Source organism: Nomascus leucogenys, chromosome 7b (assembly GCF_006542625.1).
Source record: "Nomascus leucogenys isolate Asia chromosome 7b, Asia_NLE_v1, whole genome shotgun sequence".
NCBI lineage: Eukaryota > Metazoa > Chordata > Mammalia > Primates > Hylobatidae > Nomascus > Nomascus leucogenys.
The window spans coordinates 33,062,894-33,085,592 of record NC_044387.1 but is presented as its reverse complement, the minus strand read 5'-3'; the positions used below and the strand labels follow the sequence as shown (position 1 = coordinate 33,085,592).

Here is a 22,699-nt window from a genome sequence, read left to right as displayed (position 1 = left end):
TCTGAGTAACTAGGATTACAGGCACCTGCCACCACGCCCAGCTAATTTTTTTTTAGTAGAGATGGGGTTTCACCAAGTTGGTCAGGTTGGTCTCAAACTCCTGACCTAGTGATCCGTCCCAGCCTCCCAAAGTGCTGGGATTACAGGTGTGAGGGTCTTGTTTTTTAATCCATTCAGCCACTCTTGGTCTTTTAACTAGAGAATTTAGTCTATTTACATTCAATTTTAATATTGATAGGCAAGGCCTTACTTTGACCATTTTGATATTTTTTTTTTTTTGGTATTATGTAACTCTTCGTTTCCTTCTTTCTTACTGTCTTCTTTTGCGGCTGAGTGATTTTTCTCTGGTAGCATGTTTTAATTCGTTCTTTTTTATTTTTAGTGTATATATTATAGTTTTTAGCTTTGTAATTACCTTGAGTCTTATAAAAATATTATATTAATTATTTCAAACTGATACCAACTTAACTTTGATTGCAAGATAAATAAGAAACAAATGAAAACAAAAATTTGTACACCTTAACTTCCTCTCCTCTGACATTTTGAATTTTTTATTTTACAACTTGCCGTTTTTATATTGCCTCTTAACAAATTGTACTTGTAATTATTTTTAATTGTTTTGTATTTTCTTTTTACTAAAGCTATAAGTGATTTAAGAACCATGACTATCATATTAGTATAACAATCACATTAATGTTCTTTTCATTTGGTTTGAAGAACTCCGATTAGCCTTTTTTATAGGACAGGTCTAGTAGTGATAAATTTCCTCAGCTTTTTTTTTTTTTTTTTTTTTTTTTGGCCTGGGGAAATCTTTATCTTGCCTTTATTTCTGAAAGATAGTTTTGCTGGGTACACTATTCTTTGTTCAGTTTTTTATTTTCTTTCAGCACTCTGAATAATTTCACTCCCTCCAACCCTAAGGTTCCCACTGAAAATTCTGCTGCCAAGTGTATTGGATCTCCCTTATATGTTATTTATTTCTTTTCTTTTGCTGCTTTCAGGATCCTTTATCTTTGATCTGTGTGAGTTTAATTATAAGTCTTGGGTTGTTTCTTATTTTGGAGAGGGGAGGTTGAGCCTGGTTGGTGACCTTTAACCTTCATGTACCTGGATATTTATATCTTTTCAAGCTTTGGAAAGTTTTTTGTTTTTCTTTGAATAAGCTTTCTACCCCTTTTTCTTTCTCAGTTTTTTCTTTCATTTCAGTAACCTGAATATTTGTTCTTTTGATGTTGTCTCATAGCTCCCATAAACTGTTCATTTCTTTTCATTCCTTTTGCTTTTTTCTCCTCTGACTGTGTATTTTCAAATAGTTGGGCTTCAGGCTCACTGATTCTTCCTTTTGATCAATCCTGCTGTTGATATTCTCTATTCCATTTTTCATTTTGCTCATTGTATTTTCCAGCTCCAGAATTTTTGTTTGATTTTGTTTATGATTTCAGTATCTCTGTTAAATTTCCCTAATTCATTTCTGAATTGATTCTATTTTCTTGAAGTTCATTGAGCTCTCATAAAACAGGTATTTTGAATTCCTAGTCTGAAAGATCACATATCTCTATCACTTTAGGGTTGGCCTCTGGCGCCTCGTGTCCATTTGTTGAGATCATATTACCCAGAATCTTCATGATGCTTGTGAAATTGCAGGCTGTCTGTGCATTGAGGGATTATGTATTTATTTTAGTCTTCACAGTCTTCCTTTGTTTGTGCCTGTCCTTCTTTAGAGACCTTCCAAGGATTCTAAGCCAACTGAGTATTGTGTTTCCTGAGCCTGTGACCACTTCAGCTATCTAAACACTAGGAGACTGTATTAGGGTTCTCCAGAGGGACGGAACTAATAGGATTATGTGTATATGAAAAGGAGTTTATTAAGGAGAATTGACTCACATGATCACAAGTTAAAGTCCCACAGTTGGCCATCTATAAGCTGAGGAGCAATGAAACCAGTAGTGGCTCAGTTCAAGTCCCAAAGCCTCTAAGGTAGGGAAGCTGACAGTGTAGCCTTCAGTCTGTGGCTGAAGGCCTGAGAGCCAATGGCAAACCGCTGGTGTAGGTCCAAGAGTCCAAAGGGTGAAGAATCTGGAGTTTGATATTCAAGGGCAGGAAGCATCCAGCACAGATGAAAGCCAGAAGACTCAGCAAGCCAGCTTATTTCATCTTCTTCCGCCTGCTTTTTCTAGCAACACTGGCAGCAGATTGGATGGTACCCACCCACATTGAGGGTGGGGCTTTGTCTCCCAGTCCACTGACCCGAGTGTTAATCTCTTGCAGCAACATCCTCACAGACACAACCAGAAACAATATTTTGCATCCTTCAGTCCAATCAAGTTGACAATTAATATTTACCATCACAGAGACTCTGTGAGCCCAGGCTTGCCATAAATCTCACAGGGTCTCTTTGGTTGATATGGCTTTCTGGCCCAGATGGACCTGGGGTAGACCCAAGGCAGATACTCTGGCTGTGTGGAAATGCTGGCCAGGGATCTGAGTCCAGAAGACTGTCCCAGTCGCCCAGATGAGTGTGCCTTTCAGCATATTTCTGCACAGGCAGGATGGGCTGGTAACTGCAGTAAGAGGGCCTAGAGTTGAGACTGGGCTGCTTTGGCATCTGCTGTGTGAAGGAGGCTGGCCCTGACTTATTTGCTCAGATCAGCATGCATCACTCAGCTGGTCGCTGCAAAAGTGCTTGACTGTAACAGGGGGGTCTGGTACTGAGACTGGGCTCCCTTGGAATCTGCTGTGGGATGGAGGTTGGTGTTCTTGTCACATTGGCTCAGATGGGCATGTGTCTCCCAGCAGGTCCGTACATAGATGGGATAGCTCCCAGACTGCAGCAGGAGGGGCTGGAGCTAAGACTGGCCCCCCTTGGACTCCGCTACAGGGACGGATTTGGAAAGCTTGTCTTGTTGGCTCAGAGTGGAATGCATCTCCCAGCAGGTCTCAGCACAGATAGGATAGTTCCTTTACTGCACTGGGTGGGGCTTAGACTGGGTCTCCTCAGGATATGTTGTGGGATAGAGGCTGGTGAGCATGTCAGGGAGGATCAGAGTCCCGGGCCATGAGATTTGTGTGAATCTCCCCCTGGGTTCTTGTGTAAGCAACTATAAGCTGGGATCTCAGCTAGGGAGACCTGGAGCAGTTCCACAGTTCAACTTCTAGGTTCACTACTGAGACCAGTTATCAGTGGGCTGATGAGCTTTTCTGCCAGGCCATTTGCGTGCATGCTTTCTCTGAACCCTTTGGCAGATGATTTTGGTTGCAGGCTCAAGGTCAAATGGGGCTATAGTCAAGCCCCTTGAGGGACAGGGCTACTTCTGGGCTTGAATGCAAAAGCAAGCTCAGTGGAGCAGATCAGCCACTTGGGTGTTAGTATACCCTCTCAAAGTGACCCTCCTATGTCTTAGGGTTTCACAGTTGTGGATGGATGGATAATTCTTTTTATTGTGGGCATATATGAGCAGGTTACCTTCTATTTCGCCATCTTGGTGGTGTCACTCTATGAACTACATAAGAGAAATTGCTACACAGAATATATTGAGCATCCTTTTTTTAATTAATGAAGTCATTATCTTGAACATCAAAAATAGTAATGTTACTTTGGGTGGCCGAGGTGGGCGGATGACGAAGTCAGGAGATCGAGACCATCCTGACTAACACAGTGAAATGCTGTCTCTACTAAAAGTACAAAAAATTAGCCGGGCGTGGTGGTGGGCACCTGTAGTCCCAGCTACTTGGGAGGCTGAGGCAGGAGAATGATGTGAACCTAGGAGGCGGAGCTTGCAGTGAGCCAAGAGAGCACCACTGCAGTCCAGCCTGGGTGATAGTGCAAGACTCCATCTCAAAAAAAATTAGTAATGTTAAGTCAAATTTGATTTATCTTACACCCCACTCTCTCATTTTCACATTTTGCTGTCCACAACACATTAATTTTATATTTTTAATTGTTTTTGTGGCTATCTTCTCATTTCCATTGCACTCCTTTGCCTTAAACTTGTTCCTCATTATTTTTCCCCTTTACTATTCTAAGCATTTTATAACTGTTCTCTCGACTTCTGGACTCTTAATGTTCCTCCTAACCATCTTTTATACTGTGGCCAGAATCATCTTTCATTAATATCTCTGTTACCACTTAACTTTCATAAAACCCTTCCTATTGCTTACAGGATAAAATCTGAACCCCTGTCTCCCACTTTAAGTAGCTTTATTGATTGCCACAGTCTCCCTGCACCCTATGCTTCACGTGTAGTAAATTCTTATATCAGTTCTGTTCAAGTGTATTCATTGTATGTAATTTAAAAGTCAATGAACTCAGCGTAAAGACCTTAAGAGCTCTTCTACAACAAAGTTCATATAGTAACATCTATTTTGGCTCATCAGAGACCTTTTTCATTTCTTCCTGGGTCTTGATGTATTTCATATTTTTGAGGGTGTGGAATGAATCAACTGAGGACTCACCTGAAATGTTACTTTCTCTAGGAACATTTCTTGACGCTAAGGAGTTTCTTCTGTGTGTTTTGATGGTACCTGTGCATTGGTCTATCATAGTACTTGTCATACTGTATGCTAATTTTCCTTGTAATATGGTGTTTTATATGAAGCCAAATACTGCTCATACCAGTTTGGGATTAGTTAACATTCTGCTAGGGCTTGCCTATGTGTTTCAGTCAGTCAGATTTTTAAAAATTAATATAAATTGTTTAGGAAATACTTATGTCAGTGTCTTGTTACATCCTTGGAATTGGCTGGATCCGTGATCTGCATGGAATAGAATATGAATCTTCTTCAAAGTAAGGGGTGTGTGTATGTGTTTGTGTGTGCATGCATGCTCGTGCACACACAGAGAGGGAGAGAGAGACACACACACACATGTCTCTTGTTCTTTGGGATGTATGAGGAACTGTGTCAGAATAGCCAGATGCTCGGAGAAATATCCCCACAGCTGAGGTCATCTATCATTATTGGACAATTTAATTCATAACTTCTTGTGGTGACTGTTTATCTTAAGAGAGTAGATATGTATGTGGTAAAAAAGAAAGTCTGCTGTGTTTCTTACAATAGTTGATATTCTAGGTACTTGAGAAATAAGAAAAATATTAAAGTTTAGAAATATTAATGTCAAAAAATGTGCATCTTCAGATCTGGTAAGTAGACCTGCTTAAAACTAGCCAGTGGTTAGGCCTGGGAAATGGCTGTTCCATCTTCTGTGCCTAGCACCACATCTGATATAGTGTAAAAATGTGGATAGAGTTACAGACAGATGATGAATAAGTTGTTAAAATATTATGAGTAGTCACAGCCTTTCCTTTGTATTGATGTGTGGTTTTTGGAATATAGAATGGCTGTAACTTTTAAGGCATAAATAACACACAGAGAAAATAAGCATGCTAAAGGGATTAATAAGCAGATTTTGTTTATTTATTTTCTCTTTTGTGTATATTTTTTCTACTTCATTGGAAGAAATATACATGATTGCATTTATAAAGACACTGAGCAGTTGTTTTCTTCTCATGCAGGGGCCTGAATTAATGAATAAATATGTTGGTGAATCTGAAAGAGCAGTTAGAGAGGTAAGAAATTGTGCCTTTAGTGGCACTCAGCAAAGGAGAATCACACTTTTGTCCTCTGTGGCTTCCCTTTTGTTTTAGGTAACAGACTTTGGCATTTCCGAAGTCAGATCTTAGTGGTATTTTTTTTTTTCTTCAGGTGAATATTATTTTATTATTTAAAAATGCAGTTTTGATCATCTGCAATACTTCAGTTTTGTTTTTAAAGATCGTATTACCAGCCCTTTTAAAACCATCATTTTTTCTGATAATAATAGCCAGCATTTCTGTTAAAATAGTTAATGCTGTTACTAATAGTTAATAATACCTATCATTTATTGAGCTCTTACTGTTTCAGGCATTGTGCCAAATGCTTTGTTCTTTTTCAAATTCAATTATTAAAATAACTTTCTGAGGTAGGCATTTATTATCTCCATTTTATAGATGTAGAAATCGAGGCTTACAAAAGTGAAGTTAACTGCTGAAAGTCACACAGTTACTAGTAGTGCTTCTGGGATTTTAACTGAAATTTTCTGATTGCTTGACTGAATTGCCTCCTTCACACCTAAATGAATATGTATTGGTAGTCTTGTCTCTTTAAGCACTATTGAAGGGGATACTTTTACATCCATTATAAAGTTCTGAACATCTATTATAAGGTCTATACAAAGTGACTGGGCTTGTTGACTTGTACCTAATAGATTTGGTTCTAAATATAGTTTTAAAACAAACCAACTACAGAATTTTCTAGTGTTTGCTCATCTTTAGCTAATGTGGCACTCTTTCCACCAGACCTTCCGAAAAGCAAGAGCAGTGGCGCCTTCCATTATTTTCTTTGATGAACTGGATGCCTTAGCAGTTGAAAGGGGCAGGTAAGAAGTATTTAATAGCACTGCTATTACATAATAATATGATGTTACATAATAATAGCAATTATGGTATAAATAGCATTTCATATACAACTTTTATCTATTAATACATTTGGCCTAAAATAGTTTTCAGTTTATGTAATTTTTTCCTCTTATACCCATTAAATTATTTCATGTAATCACTGTATAGTACTTTTATCTATATTGGATAAAAACCACTGATATCTGGGCATTTGAGTTAATTTTTATAGTTTATATCAACACATACTTCTTAGTATTGTCTATCGAAATTAGGGTTATTGTAAACATATAATTAAAACTGTAAACAAAACTGGATTAATCATAATTCTTGTAGTAGAACAAAATTATAAAATACGTTATACAGATTTTAAAATTCTCTGAAATAAATGTTTCCTAAAATAAATAGAATATAAATTAGTATTAATAGTTTTGCTCTAAAATCTCAGGCAGTAAAGAGGATTATCTATGATGTCATTTCAAACAAATATATACACACCCACACACACATACACACACACACAGACACACACACATCAGAACTGTTCATAAGTATGTTTTTTTCCTCTACAAATGTATAGCGGTCCTTTAATATGTACTACAAGTGGTTCATGTTGGGTGTTGTAAATTCATGTACTTTGTGCATAGCTTCTTGATGTGTATATTGATTATAAAATTTTTGTTGGTGGTAATTACAGTGAAGGGTGAAGACAATTTACAAGTGTCAGTAGTAAGTGTGATATGAAACATTGCTGTTATCATCCTTCTTAATTAGAGCTGCCTCATATGATGAGAGTATAAATTGTCATTAGGAACCTATCATTAGGAGGTAGACTGCTATATTAGTCCATTTTCATGCTGCTGATAAAGACATACTCGAGACTGGGTAATTTATAAAGAAAAAGAGGTTTAATGGACTCACAGTTCCATGTGGCTAGGAGACCTCACAATCATGGTGGAAGGTGAAAGACGTCTCTTAGGTGGTGACAGGCAAGACAGAATGAGAGCCAAGTGAAAGGAGAAACCCCTTATAAAACCATCAGATCGGGCCAGGCACCGTGGCTCACGCCTGTAATCCCAGCACTTTGGTAGGCCGAGGTGGGCGAATCATTTGAGGTCAGGAGTTTGAGACTAGCCCGGCCCACATGGTGAAACCCTGTCTCTACTAAAAATATAGAAATTAGCTGGGCGTGGTGGTGGGTGCCTGTAATTCCAGCTACTTGGGAGGCTGAGGCAGGAGAATTGCTTGAGGTGGAGGTTGTGGTGAGCTGAGACTGCACCATCGCACCCCACCCTGGGCAACAAGAGCAAAACTCCATCTCAAAAAACAAAATGAAACAAAAAATCAGGTCTCGTGAGACTGATTCACTACCACGAAAACAGTATGGGGGAAACTGCCCCCATGATTCAGTTATCTCCCACTGGGTCCCTCCCACAACATGTGGGAATTATGGGAGCTACAATTCAAGATGAGATTTGGAGACACAGCCAAACTATATCATTCTTCCCCTGGCCCCTCAAAATCTCATGTCTTCACATTTCAAAATCATTCATGCCTTCTCAGCAGTCCCTCAAAGTCTTAACTCATTTCAGCATTAACTCAAGTCCACAGACCAAAGTCTCATCTGAGACAAGTCAAGTCCCTTCCACCTATGAGCCTATAAAATCAAAAGCAAATTTGTTATGTCCTAGATATTATGGGGGTACAGGCATTGGATAAATACACCGGTTCCAAATGGGAGAAATTGGTCAAAATGAAAGGGCAAAAGGCCCCATGCAAGTCCAAAATCCAGCAGGGCAGTCAAATCTTAAAGCTTCAAAATGATCTCCTTTGATCCATGTCTCACATCCAGGTCACACTGATGCAAGAGAGGGGTTCCCATGGTCTTGGGCAGCTCTGCCTCTGTAGCTTTGCAGGGTACAGCCTCCCTCCGGCTGCTTTCACGGGCTGGTGTTGAGTATCTGCAGCAACACGGTGCCACAGGCACATGGTGCAAGCTGTCAGTAGACCTACCATTCTAGGGTGTGGAGGATGGTGGCCCTCATCTCACAGCTCCACTAGGTAGTGCCCCAGTGGGGACTCTGTGTGGGAGCTCCAACCCCACATTTCCCTTCCACACTGCCCTAGCAGAGGTTCTCATGAGGGCCCTGCCCCTGCAGCACACCTCTGCCTGAACATCCAGGGATTTCCAACGTCTTCTGAAATGTAGGCGGAAGTTCCCAAACCTCAATTCTTGACTTCTGCACAACCGCAGGCTCAACTCCACGTGGAAGCTGCCAAAGCTTGGGGCTTGCACCCTCTGAAGCCACGGCCCAAGCTGTACCTTGGCCCCTTTTAGCCATGCCTGGAGTGGCTGGGATGCAGGGCACCAAGTCCTGAGGATGCACTCAGCAGTGGCAGCGGGGGGCCCTGGACCTGGCCCAGAAAACCATTTTTCCCTCCTAGGTTTGCAGGCCTGTGATGGGAGGGGCGGCAGGGAAGGTCTCTGATCTTCCCTGGAGACATTTTCCCCATTGTCTTGGCATTAGCATTTGGTTCCTTGTTACTTAGGCAAATTTCTGCAGCTGGCTTGAATTTCTCCCCAGGAAATGAGTTTTTCTTTTCTACTGTATCTTCAGGCTGCAAAACTCCAAACTTTTATGCCCTGTCATATCTTGACTGCTTTGCTGCTTAGAAATTTCTTCCGTCAGATATCCCAAATAATCTCTCTCATGTTCAAAGTTCCACAGATCTCTAGGGCAGGGACAAAATGCCACCAGTCTCTTTGTATAGCAAGAGTAACGTTTACTCCATTTCCCAGCAGGTTCCTCATTTTCATCTGAGACCACCTCAGCCTGGATTTTATTGTTCCATATTGCTGTCAGCATTTTGGTCAAAGCCACTTAACATGTCTCTAGGAAGTTCCAAATTTTCCCACATCTTCCTGTCTTCTGAGCCCTCCAAGTCTCTAGGAAGTTCCAAACTTTCCCACATTTTCCTGTTTCTTCTGAGCCCTCCAAACTGTACCAACCTTCACATGTTAGTTCTAAAGTTGCTTCCACATTTTCGGGTATCTTTACAGCAGCACCCCACTCTACCATTACCAGTTTACTGGATTAGTCCATTTTTATACTACTGTGAAGAAATGAAATACTCAAGGCTGGATAATTTATAAAGAAAAAGAGGTTTAATGAACTCATAGTTCCACATCGCTGGGTAGGCCTCACAATCATGGAGGAAGGTGAAGGAGGAACAAAGGCGTGTCTTATGTGGTGGCAGGCAAGAGAGCTTGTGCAGGGCAACTCCCCTTTATAAAACCATTAGATCTTGTGATGCTTATTCACTACCACAAGAACAGTGTGGGGGAAACCACCTCCATGATTCGATTACCTCCACCTGGCCCTGCCTTTGACACATGGTAGTACAATTCAAGGTGAGACTTGGGTGGAGACACAGTCAAACCATACCAGCTGCCATGCTTTCCACCCCCCTCACATTTGGTATTCCATACTTACCAGTCTTTTTGCTTTATGAAGTGAAGCACTCAAGCCCTTTTATTACTTACGTTTTAAGATGGCACAGAGTGTTACAAAACTCAAGTTTACCTAACTACAAGAGAAGAAAAGCCAGAGAATTTTGCCGAAGTAGTGTGACCTTCCACAGTTATGTGACATCAGAGACATCTGGTTTTGGACCCTAAAAAGGAACAGGTGGGAGGGATATCCTGTTAAATATGAACCAGATGGGAGGTAGAATATGTAGCAAAGTTCTCATAAAATGTCTCTGAAATAAAGTGATGTGAGAAACCAGACAAGGCACTTTGTAGAAATATCTTGCTTTCATAGGTGTTTAGCTCAGTAGGAATTACCAGATACATAAGAGATGCTAATGATTTACAGCTTCTAGATACCATTTCCTCTGGTAATCTACATCAAATTGAACTTTTCAGAGAACACATGTGTTTAGTGTGTACCTCCCTCTCTCAATGGCTCGTCATGTGTTACTTAATGATGGGAGGTAGTTTACATACTGAGAAATTCAGTCATTAGTCAATTTCATTGTTGTGCAAACATCATAGAGTATACTTACTTATAAACCTGGATGGTGTAGCCTTCTACACTATATGCCATATGGCCTATTGCTAGGTAGTATAACAATCATCTGCAGTACTTTGATTTTGTTTTCAAACATCATATTACCAGCCTTTATTTTTATGAAATAAAGGTTTTTTTAAAAACTATCATTTTTTTCTGATAATAATGGCCAGTATATCTGTTAAAATAGTCGATGTTGTTACTATTACTTAATCATACCTATCAATTATTGAGCTCTTACTATGTAAGCTATAGATATAGCAATAGGCCATATGGTATAGCAATAGGCTATATTACCTATACCAGGTAGCCTGGTCCTAGGCTACCAACTTATACAGCATGTTATTGTACCGAATACCATTGTAGGCAGTGGTAACAAAATGGTTAGATTTGTATATATAAACATACAAAAGTTAGAGTAAAAATACAGTACCAATGATCTTATGGTACCATCTTCATATATGTGATTGCCTTTGACCCAAACTTCATTATGTGGCACATGACTGTAGAAATAAATTCTATGCAATTTCTTTTGTACAGAAACATTTCTGGTCATAATTTATCAAGTTAGTTGGCATTTCGGAAAGCAAAGATGAAGTTCCATTCAAGGAAATAGAGTGCTGATAGGTCCCAATTAAAGAGTTTTGGTTGTACTCTATTTGCACTGGATCTTATGTGGTTTGTTTTTTGTAACCATAAAACTCTCATAAAGTGACCTTCTGTTTTCAGGTCTTCGTCTTTTTTTCCTGATTATATGATGGATCGGTATTGCCTATAAGTGATTGTTTTATCTAATTAGTTTGCTATTACTTGAAACCTAAAACAAAAGGTATTTTGTTCATTTTTTTGTTCTTTGGCTATTTGAATTGAACACAATGGAAACTGAAAAACAACTACTGATAGATATACAAGAAGTATAAAATTCCTAAGATACTAAACTAATTTTATGCATTGTTAAACTACTCATGGAATAGGAAAACAGAAAAATTTCATAAACTAGGAGGCATTTCTATGTAACATTAGGCAGTAAACAGTCACCGATTTAATTTGTCCAAAGCTATCATCTGTTTTCTATGAGAACATTCAGATCAAATCATATAATTAGTCCCAAAGTAACAATGCATAAAGAAGAATGTTTCTGGGCTGGGCACGGTGGCTCACACCTGTAATCCCAGCACTTTGGAAGGCCGAGATGGGCGGATCATGAGGTCAGGAGATCAAGATCATCCTGGCTAAGATGGTGAAACCCTGTCTCTACTAAAAGTACAAAAAATTAGCCGGGCATGGTGGCAGGTGCCTGTAGTCCCAGCTACTTGGGAGGCTAAGGCAGGAGAATGGCCTGAACTCAGGAGGCGGAGCTTGCAGTGAGCTGAGATCGCGCCACTGCACTCCAGCCTGGGTGACAGAGCGAGACTCTGTCAAAAAAAAAAGAAGAAGAAGAAGGTTTCAAGAATTTAGTTTCCAAATTCAGGATGTTTAGCAATTGAGCAAAGAATTATGATATTTGCTAGTCTTTACTGTCTTGCTCATGCTAAATCAAATTATTTTGACTACTTAAAATTACTGAGAAGAAAAAACATGGTAATTAGCCATGAAACAGACGATTGCAGGCAGCACATTGTAAGTAGAGCGTAGATATACTATTTGCTTATTAGCCATTGAAGTCTTTGTGTTTCAAAAGAAATCATATATTTCATGCTTATGAAAGTATCTAATTATAACCAATATTTTATCTCTTCTTTGCCCTGTTTAATAGATTCTTTGGGACTTGAAGAATAAATAAGCCTGATATTTACTTCTCTTCTTCTGTATGTTCATTTAAATTACGGCACCTTTGAATAAGAATTTTTGTCATATTTTATATTGTAAGTTAGAGGAAATGCTGCATGATTCTTTTTTCAAAGTGTTTTACCACATTTGGGAAAATTAAAAATGCTGTTAAGGGTAACATAGCTCTTTGGAAAATGGATAATATGATAGGGAGTGAGACATTGAGGGAGGAAGGGGAGTTGAATTATACTGGGCTAATAATATTAGATATAACATTCCTTTAGTGCTTATTACATACTGGAAACTACTTGCTTTATAGTAAAGAAAAACTCACAGAAAGGTCCCTGCATTAATGCAAAGTAGGATATTATACAATTGGCAGTTGACTCTAGTACTTTGTCTTACCTTCTGACTAGCTTACATTTTTACCTTTTTCAAGGTTATGATGTGGTGAGTAGAGCAAACTGGGCAGTAAATTATTAAATTATTAGTCAACCTTGTCTTAGGCAGCAATCCTGTCATCAAAAGTGCAGACATGTAGGGTCGGCCCAGTCTCCTCTGACTGAGGAAATGAGTACTGACTAACCTGTAGACTTCCCATAACAGCTTCCATTGTCCAGGACATTTCATAGGATCTTCAGATCCTGAATCATACTTCCTAGCTGACAGTGATTGCTTGGTAGTGCCAAACTTCAAGCAGGACTAGAACAGATTTGGAACTAGGAATATATTCCTGAAACTTAGGGCCATTAGCTAGAGAGGCTCATCTTTTTTACTTAACTTCCAAGTAATGTGACTCCTTTTGTTTGGACCCCACTTAGTGTATTAACTCCTAATCATTGTGTTTAGGTGCTATTCTCATCTTCCTTTTACAGGTGAGAAAACAGGGCTGTAGACACCTAAGTACCTACTCAAGGGCATGCAAATACTAATAACAGAGCTGGTATTTGAATTTAGATATATTGATTATAGAGCAGATACCATGAGCCACTTTTTTGTTCAACTACCGTACCACATAGCCCAGGATTCGTGGTCTAGGTAGTTAACTAACCTTTCAAGCTTGTTTATCTTGCATTTTCTCTGTGACTTACATTATAATGTTTATCTTGCATTTTCTCTGTGACTTACATTATAATGATTCTGTTCATCTAACTGAGCTGTTGTAAGTCTCCTTTGAAAGCATTCATTCATTCCGTAAGCATTTATTGAACATTCTCCAATAGGCTTTGCGTTGGGGATAAAACAGTGAACAGAACCTAGGGCAGGTTCCTTAACCTCTCTAAGCCTTAGTTTCTTCATCTGTAAAGTGGAGTTAATACTAGTAAACTCTAGGTTTTTGGAAGTAAATACATGTATAGTGCTTAACATAATACGTGGCATTTAATAACTACTAGAAAAGTTCAATGTTTCTTCTTACAGTAATTTTTGCAAGATATTCTTATAACAATAATGATTTCCACATAGGTTGAAATATAGTAATTGAGATTGAAATGAATCTACCCTGACAGAGTTTATATACTAGTGAAAGAAAACTGATTAAATAAAACATTTGGGAATTAGAAAAAATATTCTACAGTTGACACACAGTATGGCATTTTGTCACTCTAAGATGCCATCAGTTAAAAGATACATCATTATTTTATGTAACTTACTGAAGAAATATGCTGAGAAAATGGTGCTGAGAAATCACCAGCTACAGGAGACATTCTGACCTCACAAATTTAAAATATAAAAAAAATTATCCTAGATATAGGAGAAAATTTTGTTGTTTAGGAGATAGGGAAATGATTTATTCTGTTTTGTAGCACTAAAGCTTTATATAATGTATTGGGATATTGTTTTATGACTAGAACATAAAAACATGATTAAATATATTTAAAAAAAGAAAAAGGTTAAGTGCTCAGTTAAAAGCTGACTGGTATCTTCTGTGTGGCACTAGAGAATCTATATTAATAACTGCTTTCTCCTATAGCTGTTTCTGCATTTATAGTCCAGAATTGGTTTCCACTTAGAGTGGTTAGGGAAAAAAATAAAAAAGTTCTAAGCCAGCTTTCATTGAAAATGAAGATCTCAGGCTAAGCAGCATTCTGAAAAGAGGTCTGCGTTTTAAAATAATAATCAGGAAATGAGGTACCCTCTTTTAAGCAGCAGCAGCATTTCCAGATTTGAGGTAAATTCAATAAATTCATGATGTTATGTACTGTAAAGGAAATTTTTGTAGGCGTAATTTCTCTAAATGACACTTTTCAAGAAGGGTTATAAATTTTTTAATGTGATTTTTATGGTGGTTTTTAAAATTTCATAAAATCATAAAACTTTATAAATGGAAAAGTTCTTAGAAGTCATCTAGTACAACCTTTTATTTTTCAGAAGAAACAGAAACTCCTAGAATTTAAGAGAAGAGACACGTAATTCTTTTGTGGCCTAGACAAGACTAGAACTCATGTCTTCTGATTTAATGCTCTTTGAACTATACTACTGCTATTTCATATATTATCAGGATTTAGGATAGAAAAAGTACATTTATTTCAGGGTAAAAATTCTCATGTATCTAAATATTTATGAAGTTTTTTTTTATGTTTTAAGAAACTCTAGTAGTCACAACTTAGATGCTTTTAGCCACTATTATTTTTATGTCCATTTTGAAAGTTACTCAAATCAATGGCATTTTTCTGGTAAACAGTTTTTCCCAATTTATACTTAATTGCCTCACATATAACATAGTTTCACATTGGTAAATTTTAAATAGTAAACAGTAAACAGAAATGCTGAGGAAAACAAAGCAAGAGAAGAAATGGCAGGGTATGAGAGTTCTATGAGTTTTTTTATTTGTGTTTTGTCTATAAGTTGTAACTAAGTACTATAGCATACTTTTTCAAAGGCATGAGATGAGTTTCCTTAGAGAGATGGCCTGTTGCAGCATTTTACTAGGAACTGGGAATTCTTTGTTATGTGTAGGACACATAGGTTTTTTACTGTAGCTATCTCACCTTTAAAATCAAAGTTTGCTTACATTTTACATGTACCATGAAAATTATCATAAGTAATGCTTTAACTCAGAGCAGTATATGTTGGCTCGCCTTCTTTTTTGGGGTTTCTTACAAGCCAGTTTTGACTGTGGGTGTGTGAGATTTTAAGAAAATGAGGCTGGGCACAGTGACTCACACCTGTAATCCCAGCACTTTGGGAGGCTGAGGCAGGCAGATCACGAGGTCAGGAGATCCAGACCATCCTGGCCAGCATGGCGAAACCCCGTCTCTACTAAAATACAAAAAATTAGCTTGGCATGGTGGTGCGTGCCTGTAGTCCCAGCTACTCGAGAGGCTGAGGCAGGGGAATCACTTGAACCCAGGAGGTGTAGGTTGCAGTGAGCCGAGATTGCACCACTGTACTCCAGCCCGGGTGACAGGGCGAGAGTCCATCTCAAAAAAAAAAAAAGAAAAGAAAAGAAAAGAAAATGAACAAATTTACATGCCTACCATTTCGGACTTGTTATGATATTTAAAATGTATACTAGGAAAAAATATTTTAAAATTAAAAATGAATATATAAGATGCTGGTATATAATTTGGGTAGGGCATTTTATTTTATTGGAGTAGTTAGGAAATTCACGTATTCTGTGAAAATTTTTAGTACTAAAAAATGGAATCAGTATAATAATTACCATAATGGGAGTGAAGTTTCTTAAAGATAGGGGTAAGCACATTTTTTTTCTGAAACAGGCCAGTTAATAAATGTAGTCTCTGTTACTGCTATTCATCTCTGTTGCTATAGTACAAAAGCAGCATGGAAAATATATAATCAAATGAGAAAACAATTTGGTTGGTCAGATTTGGTCTCTGCCTATAGTTTGCCTACCCCAGTTTTAAGATACCATAATATCCCTTTGATCTGTGGTCCCATATGTCTTTTGAATAGGAATAATTTGGAAAGGGGGCTTGACTTTTGAAGGGAAAAGAGAGTTAATGCTTTGGGAATGTCTGGCTTATATATTAGCTGAACATTTTCCCCTGTTGTGTTGCCTATGTCTAGCAGATAATAAAGTTTTATGAAATCATTTCATTATGTTAGTGATTAAGCATTTGTATTTAAACTTTTTCATAGAGTTGTTTTTGATTCCTAGGATGTCAGTTTTATGGTTTTTGTTTCCTACTGAAGCTTTGAAAGTCAGCCAAGAATATTTCTCAGTTCATAAAACATTTTCATTATGCTTTTCTCCAGCTAGCTTTCAATGATCTGTGGAAATAAAGAGCAAAGGCCGTATGGGTAATAGGAATGCAAAGGATTATTGTCACCTAATCTTCAGCATTAATTACAGCCACTGTTTCATCCTACAACAAATAGCAAATTGGAAAAGTTTGAGTTTCACTGCCTTTTATTTAGAAGTACCTGATTGGAGGTGTCAATAATACATTTCTAAATATGAATATTTTATTGAGAGTAATGAATTAAGTAGCTCCACATAGATGCTACATAATAACAGCATAGAATCACAATTTTATTCAAATTCAAAAGGACTTACGTATATGTTATCTAAATTTGCTCCCTCATTCATACCTGCCAACAAGAATGAAATCTTCAAGGAAATGAAAATGTCTTCATCCTCTTATCTCAGATGTCCACCACAGCACCTAGCAAAGATGCACACAGATAGTTTTTTGAATAAGGGAATAGAAACTCAGAGAAACTAGAGATTATGATCACTCCACTGGTTATTCAGAGTTTGACTTAGTGCCATATGTGAACAAATTTTCTTTTAAAATTTGAGACTTGTAAAATTTAAACTGAGACTCTTACATAATTTTATCTCCTGCATTAATGTTCATAGAAGCATCATCATCTTCATGGTGAAGAATCATTGGTAAGCTTTGGAATAATTCACCTCTCAAAGAACTCCAAAAAGAATTAATGAAGTGCAAAGCCGTGCTAAAAACATTTAATGGTTTTTGACTCACAAAACTTTGTCAGTGTGCCAAGTATGCAGAAATGATAGATATTCTTTTTAATATAGCTGTTAGCAGCAGTAATTAAAGGCTAACAAAGGATAGCAGCAGTGATGAGCATCATACATTTTAGGCCAGTGAGAACACATTTTGAAAAAGACTGCTGCAATCCATGATATATTAATTAATTTGTAGAAAGGTCTCCATGTTACTCTCTGCACAAAAGGCCATTCAGTCACACTTATTTTATTGTAGGGTGATTTAACGGTCTTTTTTTGCATAAGCAAGCACCTGTCAGTAGGTTCCAAATCCTGTGTTTCTACAACCATACTTAGAGAATATAAATGATGATCCTGTATTATCAAGGACAAATGCTGTATAGAATCCTGTGGCACCCTCTTCCCAAACAAAAGCTGAGTTGACTGGGAATACACAAGGAAAGAGGGTAGGTAGAAAAAAACAGCTGAAGAGAACTTTTGGTATAGATTCAAGAAACCAAAGAAATACGGATTTTCTTTTTGTTGGCCTATTTCCTGAGCCAAGCATTTCTGCATCTGAGCACAGAATCTTACAGTATGTTGTTAAAAATATTTTGTCTATTTTAGGAGGATTTACTTAAAAAATTTTTTTTAATTATAAAAATATCCGAAAAGTATAAGCATATTCTTATCTGTAAATTTTAGCTATGTAAAATAAACAACTACTTGAGGAATTTGAGAAGCTAAGCAATTACTACATTTGAACAACTAAAACAGTGAAGACTAAAATGTAAAGTACTCTAATTACCAATGTCTTAACAATCTCCTAGTAATACAAAATCTCTATTAGGAGTGTATTAAAGGCTGACTGTTCTGGGCATGGCTCATAGTTATGAAGGATTTCAGAGGAGCAGTTCTGATCTTAGTATTCGCTTGGTTGTTTTCATGGCAAAATTGAAGGAAATTTGATACTTTGAACCATATTGTAAGTAAGGCTAAGTAAGGAACTGACTGTTAATCTGGATGCATCTGTTGACCTGTGCTGTTTGAAGCTTCTGAAAATCTTCTACCAGATATCACATTCTTGCTCTTTTCCGCAAATATTTGTGTGTCATACACCCGTTAGTTTAATTTATAACTTTAAAAGATTTAAAAGATATCTTCATTATGCCAATTATAGTGCTGACACTTACAATGACTAAAAATTAATATTTAATTAATTTTTATAATTATTATTATAATGCCCCAAACTGCTATCCATTGACATTTTCTTTGTGCTAAGTGCTATGCTAGATCCTTTATATGTTTTACTTAATTTTGAGGAAGTGTCTTAGTCCCCTTGGGCTGTTATAACAGCATAATTTAGTCTGAGTGGGTTAGAAACAAAAGTTTGTTACAGTTCTGGAAGCTGTGAACTCCACGATCGAGGTGCTGTCATATTTGATATCTGGTGAGGGCTGCTTCCTTCTTTATAGAATGCCATCTTTTCACTGCGTCCTTACATAGTGAAAGGGGCAAAGGAGCAGTCTGGGGGCTTTCTTACAAGGATACTAATTCCATAAATGAGGGCTCCACCTTCATGACCTAATTACCTCCTAGAGATCCACCTTCAGATACCATCACTTTGGGGGTTAGATTTCAACATATGCATTTTGGGAAGAGACAAATATTCAGTCACCAGGCAAGTATGATCCTTCACATGTTTTGATTGAGAAAACTGAGGCTCACAGACAACAAACAAGGTCAAAAGTTGCCGTTTGAACCCAAGCATATTAAATATCAAAGCCCTTTCCCAAATTCAAAGCAACCTTCCCAATGAGTACTAGTCAATGAAGGTTTATTTGTTTTCTTTGGGTTGTTGTTTCTTACGATTACTATAGGTTTTATTTTTTATTTTACTATTTCTAGTTCTATGATATTAGGAAAATGGCACATGTTTAAAAGCATTTAATCTGCTTAAATTTCTAGGTAGTTTGCTGTCAGAAAATAAGTTTGAATTGACATATATTAATTTTCCTTATTATTTCTTGTGTTGGATTATGTCCATGATATCAGTGCATGCAGGTTCAGGATTGGGAAACAATTCTTTTCAAAAAAGTGCTTTTGTCAGGTGGTAAATTGAACTGTGAGTTTAAGAATCACTTGTTTCTCGGGCTGGGTGTGGTGGCTCACGCCCGTAATCCCAGCACTTTGCGAGGCCAAAGGCGGGTGGATCACCTAAGGTCGGGAGTTGGAGACCAACCTGACCAACATGGAGAAACCCCGTCTCTACTAAAAATACAAAATTAGCCGGGCGTGGTGGCACATGCCTGTAATCCCAGCTACTCGGGAGGCTGAGGCAGGAGAATCACTTGAACCCAGGAGGCAGAGGTTGCGGTGAGCTGAGATTGCGCCATTGCACTCCAGCCTGGACAACAAGAGCGAAACTCCGTCCCCCTCCAGAAAAAAAAGAATCACTTTTTTCTCTTATTCTGTATTTGAATCAAAACTATACAAACGTAGTGAATATTGTCTGTGTTAGTGTGGAATTTTTACTGGGAAATCATGGCAAAATGGAAAAATATATGCTTTTACATCACTCCCTATGTTAACAGTTTATACAAATCTGCAGTTACATAGAGCACATGCAGCTTATACATCTCTGTAATAGCTGACAAAGGTAACTTGTGTGTCTTTCTGCATTTATAGGATATCTTATTAATCTAAAATAGGTTCCTGCTGAATGTTGATCATAATCTGAAATCTAGTTTATCATGTAGGTGATAAGCTAGATTACTCAAGCCATTATTGATTTTGGACATTTATCAAATGGTTTTTGCTTTCATATTTTTCAAGTTTTGTTGATTATTTCTTCATTGTTAAATATTTCTTCAGTACAGCTTCCTTTCAACTGTAATAAATAACTTTTATTTTTCTTCTAGAGTACTGATTAAAAGATGGCTGTAGTAGATATTTCAGCTTTACTCTGGCACATTGGTGTATTTGGCTTACAAAATTTTTAAAAATTATTTGTGATGGAATGAGTATAGGCTCTGGAATCAAGTACATGTGCTTTTAAATCCCAACTCTTTTATTTGCGAGTTGTGGAATCTTAAGCCATTCAACCTTTCTGTCTCAGTTTTTTAATGGCCCTCACAGCAGTATTTACCTCACAGCACTAGTATTAGGATTACTTAACTAATACCTGTAATGCATGACACAGAGCAACTTACACGTGTGTCAACTCTTATTAATACAGTGTCTGGGAAGTAGGTATTCAATGAACATAGATAATCTTCATAATTACTTAATTTCCCCTCACAGCACTGTGTGGGAAGTCAGAATTCTCCATTTTCAAGGCTAGAAGTGAGGCACAGGTAAACTTCCTGGTGTAAACATAATTATATACTGAGCTTTAGTAATGCTGTAAACAAATGGTTTTTCAGAAACAAGGGGGTTTAATTTTGTTTATGGGAATCAGAGATCTTTTGAGGAGATTATTTTTAAAACAGCCCAAAAAAGCGAGCAAGAAACCTTAAGAAATCCTTGATGTTGTTAGACTCTTTAAATATTTGTCAAAATGTAATTGCCAGCTGTATAACATAGCTGGAATTTTAAACATCCATAATTTCCCATAATTTTAAACATTATGGAAAAATGCAGTATGTGCAACACAATATAATTTTGCTTTTCTCTAGAGTTGTTTTTCAAGAAGTCCAGTCTAACGTAGATTTCTTTAGTTCAAGAGTTTCATGATATTGGAAATGATTTATTCAAAATGCATTTGTTTATGGAAGAACCAACTTCTTTCCTAGGGATAGAGATTGTATTCTATAGATAAATTTATTACCATAATATTAACCTGTTTTATTTGGAGTTATATGTAATGTTTGTGTTCACATTTTTTAATTGACAAAAATTGTGTGTACAATGTGATGTTTTGCTATATGTATACACATAAAATGATAACATAAAGCTAACTGACATATCTGTCACCTCACATATTTGACACTTTTTGTGTGATGAGGACATTTAAAATCTACTGTCTTAGCATTTTCAAATATGTAATACATTATTATTAATTATCGTAACCATGCTGTATGTCAAGCTTTCTTTAAGATGTTTAAAACATGAATTCCTATTCTTTTTTTTTAACTGAAAAAAAATATGGTTACCTTCTCCTGTCTATCTCCTTTTCTTTCTTCTTTTGCTTAAGGAAATGATGTTAAAACATTTTAGTTTTTTCATAACTTATAAGCTGTATCTTTATTATAGATTTTTACTTTTTGAAACAGTATTGATAAAAATGTTTTTAAAATAATTTTATTCTTCATGAATTATAACTTAAGTATTTGTATACATGCTTAGAATTCTTAAAAATATAAATTTTGTCTCTCTTTTTTTTATTTTTACAAACTATCAAGGAACTAGAATAATGTTATCATCTTCAAGGTATTTATGCGGTGAAAATGTCATTCATACTCCTCCCAAACTTTGCTATGGAAAGGGGGAATATTTTTAGAAAGAATCTCTTTTTATATGTTTGTTCCTGTCCAAACTCATTTTCTCTCAGGCGGTTCTACTTATTACTACTTCTTTGTCAATGAAAACTGACTCTTTCTTAAGTATATAGGTTTCTTAATCTTAGTAATTTATTTTGAAAGAGGTTCACGTTGGATTTGTCAGGTCAACTAAAGAAAAGGAAAAGCAAAACAGAATCTAAAACATTTAGATGTATTGTTGACATTTTTAATGAGTGAGCATTTACAGGTGTCTATGCAAACAAGTAGTACCATAACATCTACAGTTTCTGTTTCTAGGATAATTCATATTTAGGACTCAGAAATGCCCTGTTTGTACCTGTTTTAATATTAGTCATTGATTGCAGAAGTTATTTTGCATAGATGACTTTTGGAATAAATCTTAAATGTAAATGGTGGTCACAGACTGTTATCTTTAGTTAGAAGTAATTTTGTTGCCTTCAACGTTTCAGAGTTTTGAGTCCATTCTTGATCCCTTTGATTTCTTTCAATAGTTTTGGGACATTCTTAGATAGTTTTTTTTTTTTTTTTTTTTTGAGGCAGAGTCTCACTCTGTTGCCTAGGCTGGAGTGCAGTGGCGCGAACTTGGCTCACTGCAGTCTCCACCTCCCAGGTTCAAGGAATTCACCCTGTCTCTGCCTCCTGAGTAGCTGGGATTACAGGTACAGGCACACGCCACCATGCCTGGCTAATTTTCATATTTTTTAATAGAGACGGAGTTTCGGCTGTTGGCCAGGCTGGTCTTGAACTCTTGACCTCATCTTGGCCTTCCAAAGTGCTCGGATTATAGGTGTGAGCCACCACGCCCAGCCTCAGGTAGTATTTTTTAAGATATGGCTTTTATTCCCTTTTCTCATAAGGGGACTCCAATTATATATATATTTTTTAGGCCTTTCCACTGGATTCCATATGTCTTTTGCACTCTATTCTGTTTCCATTCTTTTTTTCTTTTTTTTTTTCACTTTGTGTATTCATTTGGATGCTTTC

The 22,699-nt window shown here is 37.0% G+C and overlaps 1 protein-coding gene across 2 annotated transcripts in view; it reads left to right on the top strand.

Annotated features, from left to right (window-relative positions):
* The window catches only part of SPATA5 (spermatogenesis associated 5), a 381,760-nt gene that overhangs the window by 110,525 nt on the left and 248,536 nt on the right, over positions 1-22,699 (top strand). For both annotated transcript variants that reach the window (XM_030815733.1, XM_030815732.1), the window contains exons 12-13: positions 5,511-5,564; positions 6,333-6,412. In XM_030815733.1, coding sequence (XP_030671593.1) covers positions 5,511-5,564; positions 6,333-6,412 — 134 coding nt within the window. The remainder of the gene's footprint in view (positions 1-5,510; positions 5,565-6,332; positions 6,413-22,699) is intronic.